The 23,419-nt window shown below is 39.0% G+C and overlaps 4 protein-coding genes across 4 annotated transcripts; all 4 read right to left on the minus strand.

Moving 5' to 3' along the window:
• Positions 1-2,779: 2,779 nt before the first annotated feature.
• Positions 2,780-4,860, minus strand: PG986_001759 (FAD-binding domain-containing protein; the record flags this gene model as incomplete). The annotated part of the gene is made up of 3 exons (XM_066837981.1): positions 2,780-3,674; positions 3,736-4,350; positions 4,415-4,860. The coding sequence occupies 3 exons, from the start codon at positions 4,858-4,860 to the stop codon at positions 2,780-2,782; spliced, it is 1,956 nt and encodes a 651-aa protein (XP_066706874.1).
• Positions 4,861-5,677: 817 nt separating this feature from the next.
• On the minus strand, positions 5,678-6,058 carry PG986_001760 (potassium channel beta subunit; the record flags this gene model as incomplete). The annotated part of the gene is made up of 1 exon (XM_066837982.1): positions 5,678-6,058. The coding sequence occupies one exon, from the start codon at positions 6,056-6,058 to the stop codon at positions 5,678-5,680; it is 381 nt and encodes a 126-aa protein (XP_066706875.1).
• Positions 6,059-6,121: 63 nt separating this feature from the next.
• On the minus strand, positions 6,122-6,971 carry PG986_001761 (voltage-gated K+ channel beta subunit; the record flags this gene model as incomplete). The annotated part of the gene is made up of 4 exons (XM_066837983.1): positions 6,122-6,397; positions 6,577-6,664; positions 6,734-6,800; positions 6,881-6,971. The coding sequence occupies 4 exons, from the start codon at positions 6,969-6,971 to the stop codon at positions 6,122-6,124; spliced, it is 522 nt and encodes a 173-aa protein (XP_066706876.1).
• Positions 6,972-19,101: 12,130 nt separating this feature from the next.
• Positions 19,102-20,848, minus strand: PG986_001762 (NADP-dependent oxidoreductase domain-containing protein; the record flags this gene model as incomplete). The annotated part of the gene is made up of 2 exons (XM_066837984.1): positions 19,102-20,798; positions 20,842-20,848. 2 exons carry the CDS (start codon positions 20,846-20,848, stop codon positions 19,102-19,104), a joined length of 1,704 nt encoding a protein of 567 aa, XP_066706877.1.
• Between the last annotated feature and the right edge of the window lie 2,571 nt (positions 20,849-23,419).

A 23,419-nucleotide genomic window follows, 5' to 3' on the forward strand; every position in this document is an offset into this window, starting at 1 on the left:
ATAGTCGTATAAAAAAACTTAAAACGCGCCCGCGACGCTATAAAATCTGCGGGGAGCCCGGGCAAAATACGCGCACTTATTAAAATAATGTAAAAGTATTTAAAGAGGAGGATTCCGATTAATTTTAATATATTAAATACGTTATAGTAGAATTAATTTATATTTCGTTATACAAGGCCTTAGAAAGTATTTAATTAAACCGTGTGTTTAATTAAACCGTAAATTACGTTATAATAACTCTATTAATATTATACCGATTCTATCCTAAAAAAAATCGAATTATTTTAACGATTTAAGTAATACGTAAAGACCGAAACTAAATTAATTAAAAACACGTTACCGCTATATATAACGTTTTATACGAAATATTACGTAATCGAATTAACGGCTAAACCTTATAACGCGAAATTTAACACTTATAATATAAATTAAATATAATTAAAGAAAAAGTATTTCGTAATTATATAATCGATTTAAATATTTAAGGGTTACCTCTTAATATTAATATTATAAGAAATATAATTAATCTCTTTTCGAAATCGCGTAGCGGCGACCGCGTCGGTAAATATTAAATTAAGCGCTTTATTAACTATAACCCGGATTTTAAAACCCGAATAAACCGTCGATATAATTATTAAAAGGCCTTTTATAAAAATATAGGTATTATTTCCGGCTAATTTAGGCTAATCGCGGATATTAAAGCTAAATATAATATCCTCGACGAAAATATATAAAATTTTAACGAAACCGGCTTTATAATAAATATAATCGGGTTAATCCTCGTCGTAATATACATTAATCGGCATAGGAAAGCGAAATCGGTTTAACTTAATAATTAGGAATAATTAACGGTTATTAAATATATTAATTTATAAGGTTAATATATCCCGCCGTTTTTATTCGTTTAAGGTTAATAGTACTTTACGAATTAAGCTACCGAATATAATTTACCGAGCGATTAAGTAATTAAATCGATTTTTAACGGTTAAACCGATAACGAAATAGGCTTAAATTAAATTCGGTATTTCGATAAATATATTAAATCGCGGGTAAAAGGCCCTTATTACCTCTTAATCTTAAACGATTATAAAAGCTATATTTTAACCGAATTTAAAGAATACTATAAAAATAATAACATTATTACGCTTAATATACTTCCCTATTCTTCTTACTTACTTTAACTTTTAAATATAATACTTTATTCACCGTTAAAGCGAGTATATTTAAAAGGAATCGAGCTATTTATTAAAGCGCTAATAAACTATATTACGAAACTAGAGTTCTTTATCGCTTTTAAAGTAGCGTATTATATTATTTTTATAAAAAGTAATATTAAATCTAAATTTAAAGCAGCTAGTTTAATACCTCATTATTTAAATAAGGTGATTAATAAACTAAATATATATCTTCGAACGCTTATACTTAGCCCGTTACGCCTAGGGACGGCCGGTACTTATAACCTTTAAACGCCGTTTAACCCTTAATAAACGATTTAATACTCTACTTTTATTAAAAGTAAGGTCTTTATTTATTAAGAAAGCTTTTTAACGTTAATTTTAAATATTATAAACTAAATAACGAAAAATATAAATGCGATAGTATATTTAATAACCCTTATATATATAGAGATTTATACCTTATAAGCGATTAATTTAAACCTTTTTAAACGCCGGAGAATTAAAAAATTACGAATTTAACTTAAAAAAGCCCTTATTATTTAAAAATTTTAAGAGTTATAAAACGAAAAGGTAAAAGGGAAACGTTTAACGATTAATAAAGGCGAAACTAAGGGTCCGTCGAAACAAAGGGCGACTAGTAAAAGGCGTTACGATATTTACAGGGAGATAAGTTATAATGCGCGAATATACGAAAAGGAAATAGAATTAAATAGCGAATCGAATAGCGAATAATTTTAATTAATTTAATACATTATAATTAACTTAATTTATATAAAAAGGTTAAGAAATAAAAAAGGTACGTCGTTAAGTAATATACGTCGTATAATAATAAACTATATTATAAAATTAAATAATATAGCTTTTAACTTAATTTCTTAAAAATCATTTTTCTATTATAGTTATTTAAATATCGTATTTAAATAATATTTTATATCTTTTTAAATATAAAGTTAATTTTTCACGAATTTATACGGTGTTTTTAAAAGTATTTAAAAAAACCTTAATAAATTTTTTAAATTTCAATATAAAGTCCCTAAATTTGTTTTTTTATTTTATAATTAAAACTCTATATTTTCACCTATTTTATATAGTTTTATTCTAAGTTTCAAATCTTACCGATTTAAGTGGGAAACTACGGAATGTATAGGTTATGTAAGGGGGGAGGGGGGCAGCCGATAGGGGTTGCATCTTATTGACACAAACAATTTCTTTGCCTGATAGCCGATTCATTTAATGCTATACGTACGGTACGGTTTGAATCTTCTATTTTCAAACAAGCCTGCTACGGTTGTCCTAACTGGCTTTGTACAGTATGCATCCATGTTTTTCAACAATTTTCACCCTTGAGAGAGGTACTGAAAGTATGACGGGCAAGGCTTTGGAATTGTTACCCCCGAATCGTCCTATGTTGAGTTTTGCAAATAGTTTCATCTGAATCAATACAATCACTCCTCTCGTTGCGCATATGGTCAGGCAGAGAAGAGAGAAAAGCCGAGCATTGACTGTTTTGTGTTTGTCGATGTGCCAAGGCAGGACCCCGAGCAAACGTTCGAATTCGAAAGATTGCTCGAAGACTCATTTGCGGCCCATACGGGCTTGGATTACAGTCGGCAAAGTCTCCCGTTCTGCGTTGGCAGTCCCTGTCCCTGCGTACGGACTTCCCAACTCTCACTGCCCACGCCCGTCGTAGCGTAGAAGATGCCCTTGGGGTCCCAACGTTGCTTGATCTTCAGGAGTTCCGGGTACTGCTCCCCATAGAAGCTCGCCTGCCAACCGGGCTCCAGGACGTTGGCCTCGTTCAGGTAGGCACCGCCGCCCTCGCTCGCCGGCGCGGCGTCGCGCCATGGCCCCATCATGTCGTTGATGTCTTGGCCGGCCTGCCGGAGCTGAGCCTGGGTCGCTTCCGGGGGTATATCGGCACCCGTGATGAGGAAGGCGACGACGGTCCGCCACACGGAGCTCACCCCGTTGTCGACGCCCAGCCGGTTCTGCGGGGCCTGGTGGTACCCGATGATGCGCCGACCGGCGGCCAGGTGCTGCGCCACGGCGGCCCAAGTCGCGTTGAACTTGGCCGGGTCCGCGAAGTTGGCCCGCGGGAACAGGCGGTTGCCCGGCAGGGTGTTGGTGCCGCCGACGATGGACGCGCCGACGGGGGTGCTCATGCTCCAGTTGTCGTTGTAGGCGGGGAGGAACTCCTCGTAGAAGGTGGTGTTGGGCGTGATGCTGATCCCTAGGGCCTCCCACTGGTCGAACAGGGGCTTGGTGAGGCGGTTGAAGGAGTCGATCGTATGATTAGGAGCGAAGAAAGGTTGCATCTGGAACGAAAAGGTGCCGTTCGTAAATAAGATGGAGAAATACGAGTACGTGCCGGCGTCAGTGAAGGGCACGAAGTATTCGAGATAAGCGCGGATTCCGGCGAAAAACGTCTCATTGGAGAGCGTGGGAGACGTCTCGAAATTGAACGTCGACATAACACTGTGCACCTTGGGATGTACTCTAGAGCGCCTGGTTAGACAACCGCACGTAATTGGGGGCTCATGGCCATCATGGAGCTTACCGAACGACAACAGATGTTACTACACCGTAGGTACTGCCACCCCCACCTTGCAGTGCCCAGTAAAGATCGGGATTGGAGCTCTCGCTCGCCGTGACGAAGCGTCCGTCAGCGGTAACAACTTCAAACGCCAGAGCCTGGTCCGCTCCCATGCCATACAAGCCTGAAAGGGGCGTGTGGCCACCACCTGCGATGTAGCCGCCGGCGTACCCGACGCTCTCGCAGATGCCGCCCAGGGCGCTGACGCCGTGCCGGTGGGCCGCTTCGTAGACCTCCCGGACCGTGACGCCGGCGCCGACCTTGAGGGCCTGGCCGCGGTAGCTCCCGCCGCCCTGGTATTCCGGGAGGAACTCGATGTCCTTCAGGTTGTGCATCCAGACGCTCAGCGCGCCGGCACCGTTGGACTTGCCGAGGTAGCAGTGGCCCGTGTTCTTGATGACGAACCGCAGGTTCTTGTTGCGCGCAAAGTTCAGGGCGGTCTGGATGTGGGCGACGTTGCTGACGTTCACGGCGTAGACGGGGTACGCCCCCAGAGTGCAGGTAGCGTCTGGATCATCGGTTGGGAGACAGGATCTCCCTTGCCAGATTGGCCACATGGTGGAAGTTGGATCGGCTTCGCTGTTGATATGATCAGTCCGAATCCACACGTTAACATATAGAAGGCTTTCGCTTTCGGACTTACTGGAAATAGGGGTTGGAGAAGTTACCCCTTAGGGCATTGCACTGTTCCTTGTTGTAGACACCCCAGTCCTTGTAGCAAGATGCTGCAACGGGAACTGTCTGTATAAGCGAACCGTCCAGCACATCGCTGAGGTTCAACCATTCGCTCTCCGACGGCCATGAGTCGCCGCCAGGGAATGTCCTACACTCGCCTGGCTGTAGTTCTGGTCCGGCATCAAATCCGATCAGATCAGCCACCTTCGACTTGGAGCCCCGGGTGCTCAGACTGTCGAGATCATCCCTGGTGAGCTGAAGCTTCTCGTACTCGAACCAGGGTGCTCCGGCGACGGAGCCCGTGTTCACACGGGCGATAGCAGCACGGCTCCGCTTCCGCAGATCTAGTCGCCGAGCGCCAACCACTGATAGGATCAGGGAAAAGACTGCAACTCTTGCAATATGACTGCGCATGATTATAATGTCAGCGAACAATCCTTCATGGGCGGTAAGCACAGAAGTGAGTGAGCTCCGGACTCACTGGCTCTCTCTTATTATACCTCGACCCGCCCCCTCGGGGACTCCTTCCCCCGCAAAGCTATATGCCGTATAGCTCTGCGCTTCAACCCCTGCCATCGTATCCCGTGCGCATACGGACTATGCATAAGCGGGGTCGCACGGAGTATGCCTGCAAGTGCCGGTGCGTATAGGGTGTGACAAGTATGCAGTCAGATTCTCGAGCCAATGGGAGACAGAGGCAGACTCGGCGGGAGGTTGGAGTTCGCTTACACCTATAGATCCAGAGCATGCCCAAGCCCGAGTCCTGCATAGAACCGAGGAGTAGGCGTCGCAAATAACGCCAGTCAGCTTTCGCTTCTTCGTCTCGTACCAAGCATCAGCGGGTATCCAATTGTATGATATGCACACGAACCTGGGTAGCATAAGGCAATGAGAAAAAGAGAGTAACATCTAGGCGATCTGTAATGTTGTAGAATTGGCATGCAGGAAAAGAACAAAGAACGCCAGCTCACCCCGCATCAGGGGCAGGATAGAATGTACCGGGTGTAGATCTTAGATCTATTGAGACTCGTGATTATCGGTTAAAGGCATCTTGGCACATGCTGTAATGGCGTTGACATGACACTACCCATTGCATCGAGACCCTTCGAAAGCCAATACAATTTCCATAGCGAAGCTTCTATATTTGATGAATTATAGTCTCGTGGTCCAAGGCTTCATCCAAGTAATGCCTGCCACTCTTTCCCCTTTATTTTATCTAGCGCGAACTCCCTCAGTCTTGCCTCATGGGGTCCAGCGAGACCTTGTTCTGCGTGATCTCGTCGATCTCGGCCAGCACCTCGGGCGTCAGCTGGTCGAGGATCTGGAGGGCCTGGACGTTCTCGACGATCTGCTGGTGCCGGCTGGCGCCGGCGATGACGGCGGAGACGTTGGGGTTCTTGAGGCACCAGGCGAGGGCGAGCTGGCTATGGGTGACGCCCAGCTTGTCGGCGACGGCCTTGAGCTGGCGGACCTTGGCGATGTTGCCACGCCAGTCCTCGCCGCCGTACTGGGAGCGCATGAACTCGGCGAAGCGGTCCTGGCTGGCGCCGAAGCGCGAGTCGGCGGGCGGCGCGTCGGCGGCGTCGTTGTACTTGCCGCTCAGCAGGCCCATCTTGATGGGGCTGAAGGTGGTGAGGCCGAGGCCGATGCGCGGGTACAGCCGCTGGAACTCGCCCTAGACCTTCTGCCGGTCCAGCATGTTGTACAGTGGCTGCTCGACCACGGGGCCGATCAGCTTGAGGTCCCGGGCGATGCCGACGGCCTCCTGGATCTCGTCGGCGCTCCACTCGGACGTGCCCCAGTAGAAGGCCATGCCCCGGTCGATGACGTGGTTGAAGGCCCGCACCGTCTCCTCCATCGGCGTCAGCCGGTCCGGTCGGTGCGCGTAGACAATGTCGACGTACTCGAGCTGCAGGCGGTCGAGCGAGGCCCGAAGGCCCTCGATAATGTGCTTGCGCGAGAGGCCGTGGTTGTTAATGAGGATCTCGCCGTTTACAGCGCCCCAATTAATTTAGCTCTGGTAGTCAGTCTTCCGGCCGAGTAGAGGGAGCCTCCTCACCCTCTTATTTCGTGAAGCTCAAAGCTTGCATGCGAACTTGGGGGGAAAGGGGAGGGGGCCAATCTCCTAACCTTGGTGCTGATGACCAGATCACTGCGTTTCCACCCGTATTTCTGGATGGCCTTTCCCATGGCAATCTCTGATTTACCGGCAGTGTAGCTAGTAGGGCCAGTTAGCTTCTGGTATTCATGCCAAATGACACCTGCCACGGTGGGTGAAAGAACTCACTTCTCGGCAGTATCGAAAAAGTTCACGCCAAGGTCGTAAGCCTGCTTCATGTATTCAAACGTCTTTTCTGTCGGCCGGGTTAGAGTCTGACATTTCCGCGCCCCTGGAAGCGTCCGCGATCAGGGGGCTGTGAAGCGATAGACCTACCATCGCCAACGTGGCCGCCATAGGTGAGCCAACCGCCGAGGCCTATGGCTGAAACATGGAGTCCCGAGTTGCCCAAGCGGCGATACACCATACCCGTCTTTCGAGGTTCTTCTCACGCCATTTTGAGTTTATAGTTAAGTATAACGTGGTTTATTACTACGCGACGTATATTACTTAGCGACGCACCTTTTTTATTTCTCTATTTTTTTATATAAATTAATTTAATTATAACGTTTAAAATTAATTAAAACTATTCGTTATTCGATTTTTTATTTAATTTCTTTTTATATATTTATATATTATAGCTTATTTCGCCGTAAATTTTATAGCGTTTATCACTTATTACGCGCCTTTTTAATAAACCCTTATTTTCGTTTTTATCGGGCGTTAAACGTTTATTTTTTATTTTTTTATCCTATAGCTATTAAAATTCCTAAATAATAAAGGCTTTTTTAAGTTAAACTCGTTTTCTTTTTAGCTTTTCGGCGTTTCGAAAAACTTATATTAATTATTTTTAATATAACGTGGTTTATTACTACGCGATATATATTATTTAACGACGCACTTAAATTAAATTTTAATATGATTAAACTTTAACGGGTAATACTTTTATAATTGTAATACTTAATTAATCTTAAAAAGATTAAATAGTTTTAATAATTTAAATAATACGAAATGAATCGAATTAAATAAACTAAAAAGTAATAATAAAAACTTATAACGTAGTTTACCACTAAGTCGGTTATATTACTTCGCCGGTTACTAGTTTAATTAATATTCGCTATTTAACTTTAATACGTTTTATTTTTATAATTATAATGCCTAATTTTTTATTAGTAAATAAGCTCGAATTAATAATTTAAATAACGCGAAACCCTATAAAACTTGTTAATTAAAAGTTTATTACGAAAGCTTTTAACGTTTTATAATCGACGATTAATAACCGATTAAATAACCGAATTTTATAACGCGAAATCCGATAACGTAGTTTACCACTACGCGACGTATATCACTTAACGACGCACTTAAATTTAGTTTTAATATAATTAAACTTTAACGCGTAATACCTTTATAACTATAATACCTAATTAATTCTAAAAAAATCGGATAGTTTTAATAATTTAAGCGACACGAAACGGACCGAATTAAATAAATTAAAGAGTAATAATAAAAGCTTATAAAATACCCGAATTAATTTTATGCTATCGAATTTATAGTTAAACTTTAAAACGCGAAATTTAACCGAAATAACGTAAAATAAATTTAATTAAAAAAAGTACTTTATAAGTATATAATTAATCTAAATATTTAAAGGATACCTCCCGATTTTATTAATATAAAAAATATAACTAATTTTTTTACCGCGTTGCGCGGCGGCGATTACGTTAATAAATATTAAGTTAAACGCTTTATTAACCGTAACCCGAACTTAAAAATTAAAATAAATCGTCGATACGATTATTAAAAAACTTTTTAAAAAGATTTTAAAATTATTTCTATTTAATTTACGTTAATCGTAAATATAAAGGCGAAATACGGGATCGTTAACGAAAATATTTAAAGTTTTAACGAAACCGGCTTTATAATAAGTATAATCGGATTAATATTTATTATAATACGCACCGAGCGATATAAAAAGGCGAAGTCGGTTTAGTTTAATAATCGAGAATAAATAACGGCGATTAAATATATTAATTTATAAAGTTAATATATTCCACCGTTTTTAATCGTTTAAAACTAATATTATTTCGCGAACTAATCTCGTAAAACCGATTTATTAGGTAATTAAATAATTAAGCTAACTTTTAATAATTAAGCTAATAACGAAATAAGCTTAGACTAAGTTAAACACTTTAATAAATATACTAAATCGTAAACGAAAAGTCGCTACCGCCTGCTAATTTTCGACGGCCACGAAAGCTATATTTCGGCCGAATTCGAAATATACTATTAAGATAACGATATTATTACTATTAATATACCTCCCTATTTATCGCACTTATTTCAATTTTTTAATATAGTACTTTATTCGCTTTTAAAGCGTATTTATTCGAAAAAGATCGAGCTATTTATTAAAGCTTTTATAAACTATATTATTAAGCTCGAGTTTTTTATTACTTTTAAAGCCGCGCATTTTATTATTTTTACGCAAATTAACATTAAATTTAAATTTAACGCATTTAGTTTAATACCTTATAACCTTAATAAAGTAATTAATAAACTAAATATACGTTTCTAAACGCTTATATTTAACCTATCTCGTTTAAAAACGGCTAATACCTATAACCCTTAAACGCTATTTAACCTTTAATAAATATTTAAATACTTTACTTATATTAAAAAAAGGGTATTTACCTATTAAAGAAACTTTTCGACGCCGATTTTAAATACGGTAAATTAAATAGCGAAAAATATAATTAAAATAGCTTATAAAATAACCCTTAACGTGGTTTACTACTACGCGACGTATATTACTTAGCGACGCACCTTAATTTAATTTTAATATAATTAAACTTTAACGCGTAATACCTCTATAACTATAATGCTTAATTAATTCCAAAAAGATTAAATAGTTTTAATAATTTAAGCGACACGAAACGGACCGAATTAAATAAGTTAAAGGGTAACAGTAAAAGTTTACAATATACCCGAATTAACTTTACGTTATCGAATCCACGGCCGAACTTTAAAACGCGAAATTTAACCGAAACGACGTAAAATAAATTTAATTAAAAACGAGGTATTTCGTAAATATATAATTAATTTAAATATCTAAGGGATGCCTCCCGATCTCGCTAGTATAAAAAATATAGCTAATTTTTTTACCGCGTTACGCGGCGGTGACCGCGTCGGTAAATACTAGGTTAAGCGTTTTATTAACCGTAACCCGGACCTAAAAACTAAAATAAATCGTCGGTACGATTATTAAAAAAACTCTTTACAAGGATTTTAAAATTATTTCTATTTAGTTTACGCTGGTCGCGAATATAAAGGCGAAATACGGGATCGTCGATAAAAACATTTAGAATTTCGACGAGACCGGCTTTATAATAAGCATAATCGGGTTAATACTTATCGTAATACGCGTCGAGCAGCGTAAAAAAGCGAAGTCGGTTTAGCTTAATAATCGAGAATAGGTAACAGCGATTAAATATATTAATTCGTAAAGTTAATATATTCCGCCGTTTTTAATTATTTAAAACTAATATTACCTCGTGAACTAATCTCACGAAACCGATTTACCGAATAATTAAGTAATTAAGCCGACTTTTAATAATTAAATTAATAACGAAATAAGCCTAAATTAGATTAAGTATTTTAATAAATATACTAGATCGTAAACGAAGAGTCGCTACCGCCTCTTAATTCTCGATAGCCACGAGAGCTATATTTCGGCCGAATTCGAAGTATATTACTAAAATAACGATATTATTATTATTAATATGCCTCCCTATTTATCGCACTTACTTTAACCTTTCGATATAATACTTTATTCGCTTTTAAAGCGTATTTATTCGAAAAAAATCGAGCTATTTATTAAAGCTTTTATAAATTATATTATTAAGCTCGAGTTCTTTATCGCCTTTAAAGCCGCGCATTTTACTATTTTTATGAAAGCTAATATTAAATCTAGATTTAGCGCATTTAATTTAATACTTTATAACCTTAACGAAGTAATTAATAAACTAAATATGCGTCTCCGGACGCCTATACTTAACCTATTCCGTCTAGGGACGGCTAGTACCTACGACCTTTAAACGCTATTTAACCCTTAATAAATAACTAAACATTCTATTTATATTAAAAAAGGGTGTTTACTCATTAAGGAAGCTTTTTAACGCCGATTTTAAATACGGTAAACTAAATAGCGAAAAATATAATTAAAATAGCTTATAAAATAACCTTTATACGTAATAAAATATATATATTAAAAGAGGCTAATTTAGCACTTTTTAAGCGCCGGAGAATTAAAAAATCGCGAGTTTAGCTTAAAAGAGCCCTTACTATTAAAAAATCTTAGCAGCTATAAAATAAAAAGGCAAAAAAAAAGCGTTTAACGCCCAATAAAAATAAAAATAAGGGTTCGTCGAAACGGAGGGCGACCGGTAAAAAGCGCTATAATGTTTACGGCGAAATAAATTATAATACGCGAATATATAAAAAAAATATAAAATTAAGCGAAAAATCGGATAACGAGTAATTTTAATTAATTTTAAACGTTATAATTAAATTAATTTATATAAAAAAGTCGAGAAGTAAAAAAAGTGCGTCGCTAAGTAATATACGTCGCGTAGTGGTAAACCACGTTATATATAATTTAAAGTTTTTTAAAGCGTTTAAAACGTTAATTATATATCGTTCTTTTTCTATTAATTTATTATCGTAGATAATAAAAGTATAAAGTATAAAATATAAGTTATACGGAATTAAAAGAAAGTATTTAATTAGACCGTATATTTAATTAAACCGTGGATTACGTTACCCGTTATAAAAAAGTTCGTAAAATAGAAATCGACGATTTTTATAGCGATAAGAATAAAAATAAGGTTTTTTTCGAGGTTTAGTTTTATTAAATTAGAAATATACGAATTAAGAACGCCGATTGTTTTATTTTTAATAATTAAATATTTAGCGTTATTTATAATTATATAAAAAGAAATAACGTGGTTTATCACTACGCGACGCATATCACTTAGCGACGCACCTTTTCCATTTCTCGACCTTTTTATATAAATTAATTTAATTATAACGCTTAAAATTAATTAAAACTACTCGTTATCCGATTTTTCGCTTAATTTTATATCCTTTTTACATATTCGTGTATTATAACTTATTTCGCCGTAAATACTATAGCGTTTTTTACCGGTCGCCCTCCGTTTTAACGAACCCTTATTTTTATTTTTATCGGGCGTTAAACGCTTTTTTTTTATTTTTTCGTCCTATAACTATTAAAATTTTTTAATAATAAAAGCTTTTTTAAGCTAAACTCGCGATTTTTTAGTTCTCCGACGCTTAAAAAGTGTTAAATTAGCCTCTTTTAATATATATATCTTATCGCGTATAAGGGTTATTTTATAAGCTATTTTGATTATACTTTTCGTTATTTAGTTTACCGTATTTAAAATCGGCGTTAAAAAGTTTCCTTAATAGGTAAATAACCTCTTTTTAATATAAATAGAGTGCTTAATTATTTATTAAGGGTTAGATAACGTTTAAAGGTCGTAGGTATTAGCCGTCCTTAAATAGGATAAGTTAAATGTAGGCGTTTAAAGATATATATTTAGCTTATTAATTACCTTATTAAGGTTATAAAGTATTAAACTAGATACGTTAAATCTAGATTTAATATTAACTTCTATAAAAATAATAAAATATATAGCTTTAAAAGCGATAAAAAACTCGAGTTTAATAATATAATATATAAAAACCTTAATAAATAGCTCGATTTCTTTCGAATAAATACACTTTAAAAGCTAATAAAATACTATACTAAAAAGTTAAAATAAATGCGATAAATAAAGAGGTATATTAATAATAATAATATCGTTATCTTAATAATATACCTCGAATTCGGCCGAAATATAGCTCTCGTAGCCGTCGAGAATTAGGAGGCGGTAGCGACCCTTTGTTTACGATCTAGTATATTTATTAAAGTATTTAATTTAATCTATGCTTATTTCGTTATTAATTTAATTATTAGAAATTAATTTAATTACTTAATTGCCCGATAAATCGGTTTCGCGGGATTAATTTATAAGGTAATATTAACCTTAAACGATTAAAAACGATAAAATATATTAGCCCTATAAATTAATATATTTAATTACCGTTACTTATTCTTAATTATTAAATTAAACCGATTTCGCTTTTCTACGCCGCTTAGCGCGTATTAGGACGAATATTAACCCGATTATATTTATTATAAAGCCGGTTTCGTCGAAATTTTAAATATTTTCGTTAATAATCCCGTATTTCGCCTTTATATTCACGATTAATATAAATTAAATAAAATAACTTTGGAATTTTTATAAAAAGCCCTTTAATAATTATATTAATAATCTATTTTAGTTTTTAAGTTCGGGTTACGATTAATAAAGCGCTTAACTTAATATTTATCGACGCGGTCGCCGCCGCGTAACGCGGTAAAAAATTAGTTATATTTTTTATATTAATAAAATCGGGAGGTATCCTTTAAATATTTAGATTAATTATATACTTATAAAGTACTTTTTTTAATTAAATTTATTTTACGTTATTTCGGTTAAATTTCGCGTTTTAAAGTTTAACTATAAATTCGATAGCATAAAATTAATTCGGGTATTTTATAAGCTTTTATTATTACTCTTTAATTTATTTAGTTCGGTCCGTTTCGTGTCGTTTTAATTATTAAAATTATCCGATCTTTTTAAGATTAATTAAATATTATAATTATAAAAGTATTATATATTAAAGTTTAATTATATTAGAATTAAATTAAAATGCGTCGCTAAGTAATATAAGTTATATAGTAATAAACTACGTTAAAAGGTATTTACCGCCTATTAATTTTTAACGGCTATAAAAGCTATTATTTAATAGCTTTCGAGCTTTACTATAAAAAGAACTCGATTATTATACTTTATATATTTTCTTATTCGTCGTATAAACTCTAGCCTTTTAATATCGGCTGTTTTCGTGCGTTAAAAAGGGTATACGAGAAAGAAATTAAAGGTTTTATACGGGCGTATATTATTTATATTTTAAAAGAGGACTTCCTACTAGTGTTTTTAAAAGCGTTCTAGGCGATTTTCACCGTTTTAAATATATAAAAAGGCTTTTAAGGAATAAAACTCGTTTTATACGATTCGGAATATATTATTTTATAATTAAATATAAAACTACGTCCTTTAATACCTTTAAGGACGTTTTTCGGCTTACTTATTCCTTAAGAATTAAAAACTTTAAATAACCCGATTAAACCTTAATTTTAAACCGAATACGTTTAAAACCATATTGTACGGTATTAAAATAACTCTTCGATATCGATTTTAATTGGACTTAACTAGATTATAAAAAGTATAACGTAAATAATGTACCGGCTCGTTTTTTTAAAGGGTAAAATAACCGTATTACGAAAGGTAAATAAAATATTTAACCGGCGCCGCCGTACGAAAAAAAACGGCTATAAGATAAAAGATTACTTTATATATAAACTAGAAAAAACTTATAGTTTTAAAAAAACGTTAATAAATAATTATAGAATAAATCGCGCCGAAGTAATAATTATACGAAAAAGCTTAAAACGCGCCCGCGACGCTATAAAATTTACAGGGAGCCCGGGTATATTACGCGTACTTATTAAAATAATATAAAAGTATTTAAAGAAAAGGATTCCGATTAATTTTAATATATTAAATACGTTATAGTGGAATTAATTTATATTTCGTTATACGAGGCTTTAAAAAGTGTTTAATTAGACCGTATGTTTAATTAAACCGTAGATTACGTTAATATAATATATTAACTTATACGCTAGTTAATATAGAGGCCTTATACTAGCCCCACTATTTTATTATTAAAACCGACCTACCGTATTAACCTTAGCTCGATTTATTCTTTTTTCTTCTCTATCGTAAATTTTATTTATTTTAAGATTTACTTATAGCCCTATTTTATTAAGATTTAATCGCGTAACTATTTACGACTGCCTTTTTTATTATTTAATAGTACGATATTTTACCTATTTATTCGAATTAATTAGTACTATTTTTACCGTTACACGATAAAGAAATAAACCTTAATTAATCGACGTTAAAAACTTTTAATATTCGATAATTTATTTTAAAATAAATATATTATAACGCGTAACGAGAACGACCGTATTTTTTTAAGCCGAGGTTAAATAATATATATAATTTAATTAAGGTATTTTCGAAAAGCTCGTTAATAAACTTAAAAAATCCGATAAAAATTTAACTCGTTTTTCCCGCCGCTTTTTTAATCGATATAATTTATTAATTAACTTAAAAACCAAGTTAACGTAAACTATTTAAAATAACCTCGATAACGTAAAAAACGAATAAAGCTTTTATACCTTTATCGATTTTAAACGATTATAAAAAGGCTTAATCCTCGCGATACGATATTTTTATTAATAATTTAAATAGCGAAAATTTATAATCCCGATTAAACGCTTTATTCGATCGATATATACGCGACGATAATAAAACTACTTTCTTTTTTATTTTATAAATTAAGGTTAAAAAAGCTAAATAGCTTTCTAAAAACAGACTTATAATTATCGATAAGTTTAAAAGTATATATAATAACTTAAACGAGTTATTTTAAAAAGTACGCTTCGTTTTTTTATTAAATTACGTTTACACGGTATAAATATTCGATTTTTATATTAACACCCGCCGAGAGGACTCTTAATTAAATATAATTATTATTTAAATTAAACACTTAACTTTTTTCTTTTTATTCGATTATTACGATATTCATAAAGGTAAGAATTTAATAGAAAAATAGTTTAAAATTAATAAATTAAATAGCGAACTTAATTCGTTAATATTTACTTTAAAAGGATTAATTAAGGCTTATAACGAGGCTATTATTACCCGGGAATTTATAAAGGCGACCGTAAACGATTTAATTATCGACTTTATAAAAACTAATATCGAATCGGCGAACCGATTAAAATAACTATATAATATTTAAACCGTTATTACTCGATTAATTATAAATAAATGTAATAGCACCCTTTTTATTATAATTAATAATAAAAGTAACGTAATCCACGGTCTAATTAAACACACGATTTAATTAAATACTTTCCAAGGCCTCGTATAACGAAATATAAATTAATTCTATTATAACGTATTTAATATATTAAAATTAATCGGAATCCTCCTCTTTAAATACTTTTATATTATTTTAATAAATACGCGTATTATACCCGGGCTTCCCGTAGATTTTATAGCGTCGCGGGCGCGTTTTAAACTTTTTATATAACTATTATTTTAACGCGATTTATCTTATAATTATTTATTAACGTCCCTTTAAAACTATAAGTTTTTTTTTTTAGTTTATATATAAAATAATTTTTTATCCTATAGCCGTTTTTTTTCGTACGGCGGCGCCGGTTAAATATTTTATTTACCTTTCGTAATACGGTTATTTTACCCTTTAAAAAAACGAGCCGGTACATTATTTACGTTATACTTTTTATAATCTAGTTAAGTCCAATTAAAATCGACGTCGAAAAGTTATTTTAATGCCGTATTATACGGTTTCGAACGTATTCGGTTTAGGATTAAGCCTTAATCGGGTTATTTAGGGTTTTTAATTCCTAAAGAATAAGTAAGCCGGAAAACGTCCCCGGAGATATTAAAATATATAGTTTTATATTTAATTATAAAATAATATATTCCGGATTATATAAAACGAGTCCGGTCCCTCGAAAACCTCCTTATATATTCAAAACGGTAAAAATCGCCTGGAACGCTTTTAAAAACGCTAGTAAGAAATCCTCCTTTAAAATATAAGTAATATACGCCCGTATAAAACCTTTAATTTCTTTCTCGTACGCTTTTTTTAACGTACGAAAATAGTCGATATTAAAAAATTAAAGTTTATATAACGAATAAAAAAGTATATAAAGTATAATAATCGAGTTTTCTTTATAATAAAGCTCGAAAATTATCGAGTAGTAATTTTTATAACCGTTAAGAATTAATAAGCGGTAAATACTTTTCGTACGAAACTTCGTATATTTATCGAAGTATCGAATTTAATCCTCGCTTCTTTTATTTATAGTTTAGTTATTTTTATTAACTACGATTATTTAATTTTTCAGTAATAGGCTATTTTCGTATTAAAAAAAAGGTACGTTTTCCCGGTAAAAATAATATACGGAGGGATAACGTAACCGTATAATCCGACGCCTTATATTATTATAACCTATTCCCGGTTTCTTTATTATATTACCTTAAGCTTTCCGCGTTAATCGAAAATAATTACGACTATTTCGAACGAGATTTAACTTATAAAAAACCCGGTTTCGTTAAAATTATATATATCCTCTTTTTAAATTCTATACTTATTAATTATATTCCGTATAAAAATAAATTATACGCAATACGCGTCGGGATTTTCGTAAAAGATTTTTTAATAATCGATTTTTCGGTTAAAACGCGTCCGGAAATCTAATTATCGTCGTACGAAATTAAAAGCTTAATTAATATTAACGCGTCCCGCGTTGCGTAAATTAAGTAATCGATTCGCTATATTTTTAATACTACTTATCCGAAACGAAAACGATCGCGAATTTAAATTAATTATATATTATACGATTAATTACTCTTCGAAATTCGTAAGTTTTTATATTAACGACTATATATTTCGTTATAAAATACTACCGCGACGCCGATAACGTAAAATTATATAAGGAACATTATATATTTACGCTACGGCTCGTACGCGTAATTTAAAGTCTTTTTAAAACGCTTAAAGCGCTAATTATATATCGTTCTCTTTTTATTAATTTACTATCGTGGGTAATAAAAGTATAAAACATAAAATATAAATTATACGGAATTAAAAGAAAGTATTTAATTAAATCGTATATTTAATTAAACCGTGGATTACGTTAATTATATTAAAATTAAATTTAAATGCGTCGCTAAATAATATATATCGCGTAGTAATAAATTACGTTATATATATATATATATATAGGGGATAATATCCTAATTTAACTAATTATAAAGAGGATGAGGCCTAATACTAAATATTCCTTATGTCTACCGAATATTGCGTGCAAAACCCCAATTCTCCAATTCCCTGGAGCAAATCTCGGAGACGAAACACATCACGACATCGGATGGTGCGGGGTGTGGGGAACAGACCACGGGAGATTCCCCAAGATAGATGTATTCTCATCTCATGGCTGTAACATCATCGCATACCTCAATTCGCATGCTCAAACAACTTGCAATGCATACCTAGGCATATCCTCTCAGTGGCTGACTCCAGGCCATACTTGTTCCGCTTTGTCGCTTTGTGTCACGGAACCGGCAAGCTGACGTTTTGGCCGGATGCCTCCTAAGTTTTGACGAGCTTTCCAGCCTCGATTTCATGGATGGGACTTCGATGGAAATCGTCTCAGCTGCAGGCCGTACATGTACGCAATGGCGATTGGGCTTGGATAACCGGACCGGAAGAGAACTACGCCCATACATATGCACACAAATGGCTTACCAAGCTCAATAGCCTCTTCTTTTAAGTCCGAAAGATTCCCACGTGGTAGGACGGGCTTCTGGGAGGAGTACTCCTCAATTTTGGGGCTAAATAGCACCACCTCGACACCCAACCTGCCGCTAACTAAGCGTTTCCTCTAGTCGGCGAATGTGGGCCATAATCGTATCATAAAACAGCATTGAAAGTCACTAACCTAACGACCATGTCCGGGTGTCCGGTCAGCGGTCAGGTCGATTTCATTCGCATGCTACCTCCAGTACAGTACAGGCCGGATAGCACAGGTTTGAGAAGCCCTTCATCCCTGCCGCACTCCTCGATGCTTATCACGCGACGGAACCGATTCATGGGGTTGTCTACCAGTGCTATAGATAGCTCGGCGGCCAAGTCACACGACCATGCGTGCGTTTGGCCTCCCTTCCTTGACCTCGGGGCAGCCGAGCAGCTTGAATCTTGATGCCCATTTATGCTGGCTCGCGACACGGTCCAGTTTCCTGGCTCGTGTGTGGGCAAGTGGGCTAAGCTGATGATGCGTCCAGGCGAGTAGGGCTTGCCAAGAGTGGGTGTTGGGCGTTCATCGCAAAATGCGACGCCCGCTGGACCCTTATGGTCATTAGCACGGCTGGGGGCCCTTGGCCCTTGGAAAAGACGTTGGTCGCGCCTGGGCCAGACCCCTGCCTTCGGTTCTCGGCTGAAACCGAAAGGGCCAACCATCCCATCTGAACAGGTCCTCGTCGTGTTCGCTGTGGGCTTGCGAGACTTTACGAGAGCTGCCTGTTGGTACGATGGCACTATAAGCCAAGAATTGCCCGTTGCATGCAGTAGTCTTTTACCCCACTCTATCAAAACTGTGGCGGCCCACTACCGAAGCAATGTACGGCATGCTCTAGCCTGCTGTTCTGGTGCGTGCCGGCAAGTGCTGGCTTTGGGTGCACACGAGAGGAGGCCTGCCTCTGGTTTTCGCGGTTGTGATTCGATCACCTTCAAGGCGGTGGTGGCTCCGTCCAAACGTGCTCAGGCACAATGCCTTCCATGTTGATCTGATACTGATCGAAGAGCGCGCGATCCATAGGTGAGGGGGTTCGCATGAGCGGCGTGCTGAAGTCCAGTGGAGCCCACGACATTTGTTGATTCTGCTGTTCTATTGAATGATAGTTGGGCGTCGCAGTGCCTGACGGCGTGCGGAGAAAACTCGATTGGGCGAGCATGTCTTCGAGATCAGCCCATGCCAAAGGCAGGGTGGCTGGGCCGCCGCCTGGAGATCCCGCCGAGACGAAGTGTACATCGGCGTCAGTAATATCTTCAACGGTACGTGGGCCGGAGAGGGCGGGGGGAACCTCCAACGGCATGGATGCCATTTTGAAGTAAAGTGAGGCGAGCAGGGTCTTGTTCCCTCCGCGCGAGGACGAGAGGAGACGCTGTAGCCCCTGGAGGACTTCCTCGGGGCGATCAATTGCGCCTTTTGAGACCTGGTTCACGGCGGTGTCGATGACAGCCGTCGCGATGTCATAAGTCTTGGCTTCAATTGTCGGGCCATGGGCTTCGAGCGCAGCTTGTGGCAGTTTTGAGACGAAGTCTAGAAACTCCCTCCCTACCAGCACAGGGTTGATTGTCAACGTGGCACCGAGCTTAGTTGCTGCCCGCCAAAGCACCGCGCGCATCCACTGCCGAGTGACGAAGATGTCGGCCTTTTGAATGTCGTTGCTCGGCTCATAGTCACCCGCACTGTCCTGCAGGCGGGTTTGCAGGAGGTCCAGGCAATCCCGGGCCGTAGCCGTCATATTCGATAGATCAGAGTCGGAATTCTGCAGTATCTCGAAGACGCCGGATTGGTCGAAGACCCAGAATAGATTGATCAACTTCAAGAAGGCGGGCAAAACATCGGTCCTATCGTGGCTTCCAGGGACTGGGAATCCGATATTGGGCTTCAGCAGCACTGGCAACTTGTGCAGCATGGCTACACCTCTTTCGGTGACAAAAAGAAGCCACAGTATCCGTCTACGCATCTCCTGCTCCGATTCCTGGAGCCCAGCGTACGATGCCTCTCTGTCTAGCCTCAGGATCTGGGCTAGCGTGAGGGCCTGCCTCAGGTAGATCAGGGATTTGCCCCCGCCAGGCGATTGATTCTCATGATAGATATGAAGAAAAAAGGAAACGCGCAGCCCGTTCAGGTCCAGAGAGTCACAGTGCTCCAGGCTTGACGGAGGAACGTCATTTGGAGAGATGGCCTCTCCTTGCAATTGAGCTACAGTCGCCAGGCGGATGGCTGTGGCTAGCAGAACATGAGAGGAATTCCTGCAGACCAGCCCATCACGGATCTCTTCAAAGTCGATGATAGGCCATATGGGATAGAGACGCAGCCGATAGACGTCAAGAGCCTGTAGTAATGAGCTTATGTCACTTCCGTGGCCGGCTCTTGGCTCGGCCTCTGCACAGCCAGGGGCCGGAACTGGCTGGGGCACCGGTTCTGACGGCCGATCCCGGACTGAAATGTCGTCTTCCTGGCTGCCGTCGTTGTTAATCTGCGTCTCTGATATTCTCTTGATAGTCTTGGCACGTAGGCTACGTGGGCCCCGTGTTGCTTGCAGTTTTCTAAACGTGCAGGCGATGCCAGAAGCCGTGCAAGCATTGCAAGGTGAGGTATCGGAACATTTGATCTTGCGGATCTTACACGCATCGCCTAGAAAGAAAGATAGTGCCCGGACTTTAGACTAGACAATGACGAGACATGCTGAGATGCAGCAGCGAACGCCCATCACCAACATTCGGCGAACGAACCATCAAACAACGTGATATGGGCGGGTGAATGGGACCGATCAAGGTTGCTTACAGGCGCGTTTCACCAGATTCGTCCTCGTTGTTTTCATTTCCTCGGGCTTGATGCCTTCACGAACCCCCGAGAGGGCATTTCTTTTTCCTTGTATTCGTATTAACAACACCAACACTGCGTTGCTAAAATGTAGAGACCCGAGAAATGTGTCACGATGTCTATATCTCTCACCAGCGTTGCTCTCTCCTCCCGCATCTTCGAGAATCGCAGATTGCGGGGATCAATCGCGCAATCCTCGAGGAAGCAGATTGGTCGACCCCTGCAACGCCGAGGCTCCCTCGTGACGATACTCGGCACGACGCTGGCATGTTCCGTTCAGCGCTCAAGTGCATGGTTATGTGTACTTTGAATCGAATACATATCCACGGACTTCGATTAGATTGCTGTTTTGCATAATGGATGTCTCATAAGACCATACGAGAAAGGCAAACTGAGGAAATGGCTGACTGATCCTTGACTTCCCAGTCCAACCCACCAAGAAGGTAATGATTTGCAGGCCCACGTCCTCTTCTTGTTCCTCCCCTGACACAGGCCAAGCCGCAAAGATTCTTTGCCCTGAAAGCATCTTGTGCCTGGCAGAATTCTGGCCCGTGATGGGAGGGATTGCTGGGCGAGTTCAAACCAGCTGTCCAGTAAATTATCGTGTGCTTGCTTTGACTGGCAGACAGATGTTGATCTGCAAACTCGCCCGGGCTTGCTTGCTCTAGTCGATTAGAGTTTCCTATAAAACTTGTTTTTCGAATCCCCATAGAGGATCCAGCAATCCCAGGTGCTAGTTAGCAGTAGTTACTTACTTACTGATGACTTACCAACTTACCTACCTAGTACCTGGCTGCGCACCTGGCTGCCTGCGTTAGTAACGCCTTGCTGCTGCTGCCACGATGCCCAGCAGCCCAGCAGCCCAGCAGCCCAGACGGCCAGGCCTAGGCCCCAGGCACAGCTCACCCTCAAGGCTTAACTAGATGGAACTAATAAGGTTCTTAGGGCCACAACTACGAGTTGCAGTATTCCCGTGCGTGTGTTTCCGCGTGGGTGTCTGGCCGACATTTGACATTACACCGGATGCAATCTCGGTCACCACTCACACGTGTGTCTCCAAATTGCTTAGTTTGTTCTATTTCCGGTCTTCGTCTGAAATGTTTAAACTTGAGGTTTTATTTTCTTTCTTTCTTTTTTCTTTTCTCCCCTCCTTTTCCCATGTCTCTTCCCAGCCCCCCTTCTGCCCGACTTGCTTCAGCCATCCAGCCGCCAATTGAGGGTAGCAGACAGGTTGGGGAAAGGAAAGTCTCGGCAGAGTGACCGTGCCATACCGTTCGTTGGTTGCGGCCGCATCTGATGGTTTTGTGACGCTAAGGGCCATTGGCGAGCGCGTTCGGGGGGATATCATTCCAAGCTGGCCGGCATTGATCGGCGATCCATTTGTTTCCCAATATGCATGCGATCAGCCATTCCAGATGCCAGAGGTACGGGATTTCCATCATTCGCATGGCGCCCACCGACTTTTCCCCCTTGGGGCAAGCCTGGGAATCTAGCTGCCCCGCTTTTGCCATAGAGTCGCGATGCTGGGGCCTCTGGGAGCAGGCGCAGGATCGGAAGGGGGTTAACGCCGCGACCAACCTGCCATGATCGAGCGAGCGCTGCGAGGCACTGGACGACACCGCGTGAGCTAATGCTGCCATGCTGATTAGCTGCCTTAGGGTGCGATACTAGGCGGGCTGGCGTTCATGAAACCCGATCTTTTTTTTCTCAGGGGAGCCGATTGCCGTCCGTCCATCCCCATCGACAGATTGTAGGTGCGCGGTCAGCTATATAGATGGTAGGCGGCACAGATCATTGAATCTGTTCTTGGCCAGGCCAGACCTTGATGGAAAACAATGGCCATGGCAGCCCATCCAAGTTCATGCGATGCGCGATGGCTTCCTGTGAAGTAGTCGACGGACCAATGCCTGTAAGCATCATCCAAGGGGGCCGCCACTATTGCTATTGGTTTTCGGTGTTGGGGATCGGGGGCCGGAAACAGATCACAACAAAACCCCAGCTGTGTCCAGGCCACCTATGCTTGGCCAGCTGGCAGTCAATGGCGACTCCGGAAGCCTGCAGTGCAGACCAGCAGTCTCTCTGTCTCAGATGTCTGTCCTTTTTGGCCACATCAAATGTGTTGGTGCCGGGTTCGTCCAAAAGCCATACCTGATCGTCAGGTGACACTACTAAACACAACATTGGACATTGCCTGCCTACCTTACACGATGGGGCAATCAAACAGTCCATTCCGGGCGGCCTACCTGCCCCCCTGCCGTGTTCGATACACGACCAACAGTACGAAGAAATTCTGGGGACTAGTATCCACTACATACACGTACATACATACAGTCATGTATATCATTAATGAACCGCGCTCGGCTGCTTGCCCTATGTTCCTATGTTGCAACCAGCTTATACGGCAGCTGCTACTGTTGCCCTTCTTGGGCAGC

Source organism: Apiospora aurea (genome assembly GCF_038362705.1).
Source record: "Apiospora aurea strain CBS 24483 chromosome Unknown utg000001l_segment0_segment0, whole genome shotgun sequence".
Lineage (NCBI taxonomy): Eukaryota > Fungi > Ascomycota > Sordariomycetes > Amphisphaeriales > Apiosporaceae > Apiospora > Apiospora aurea.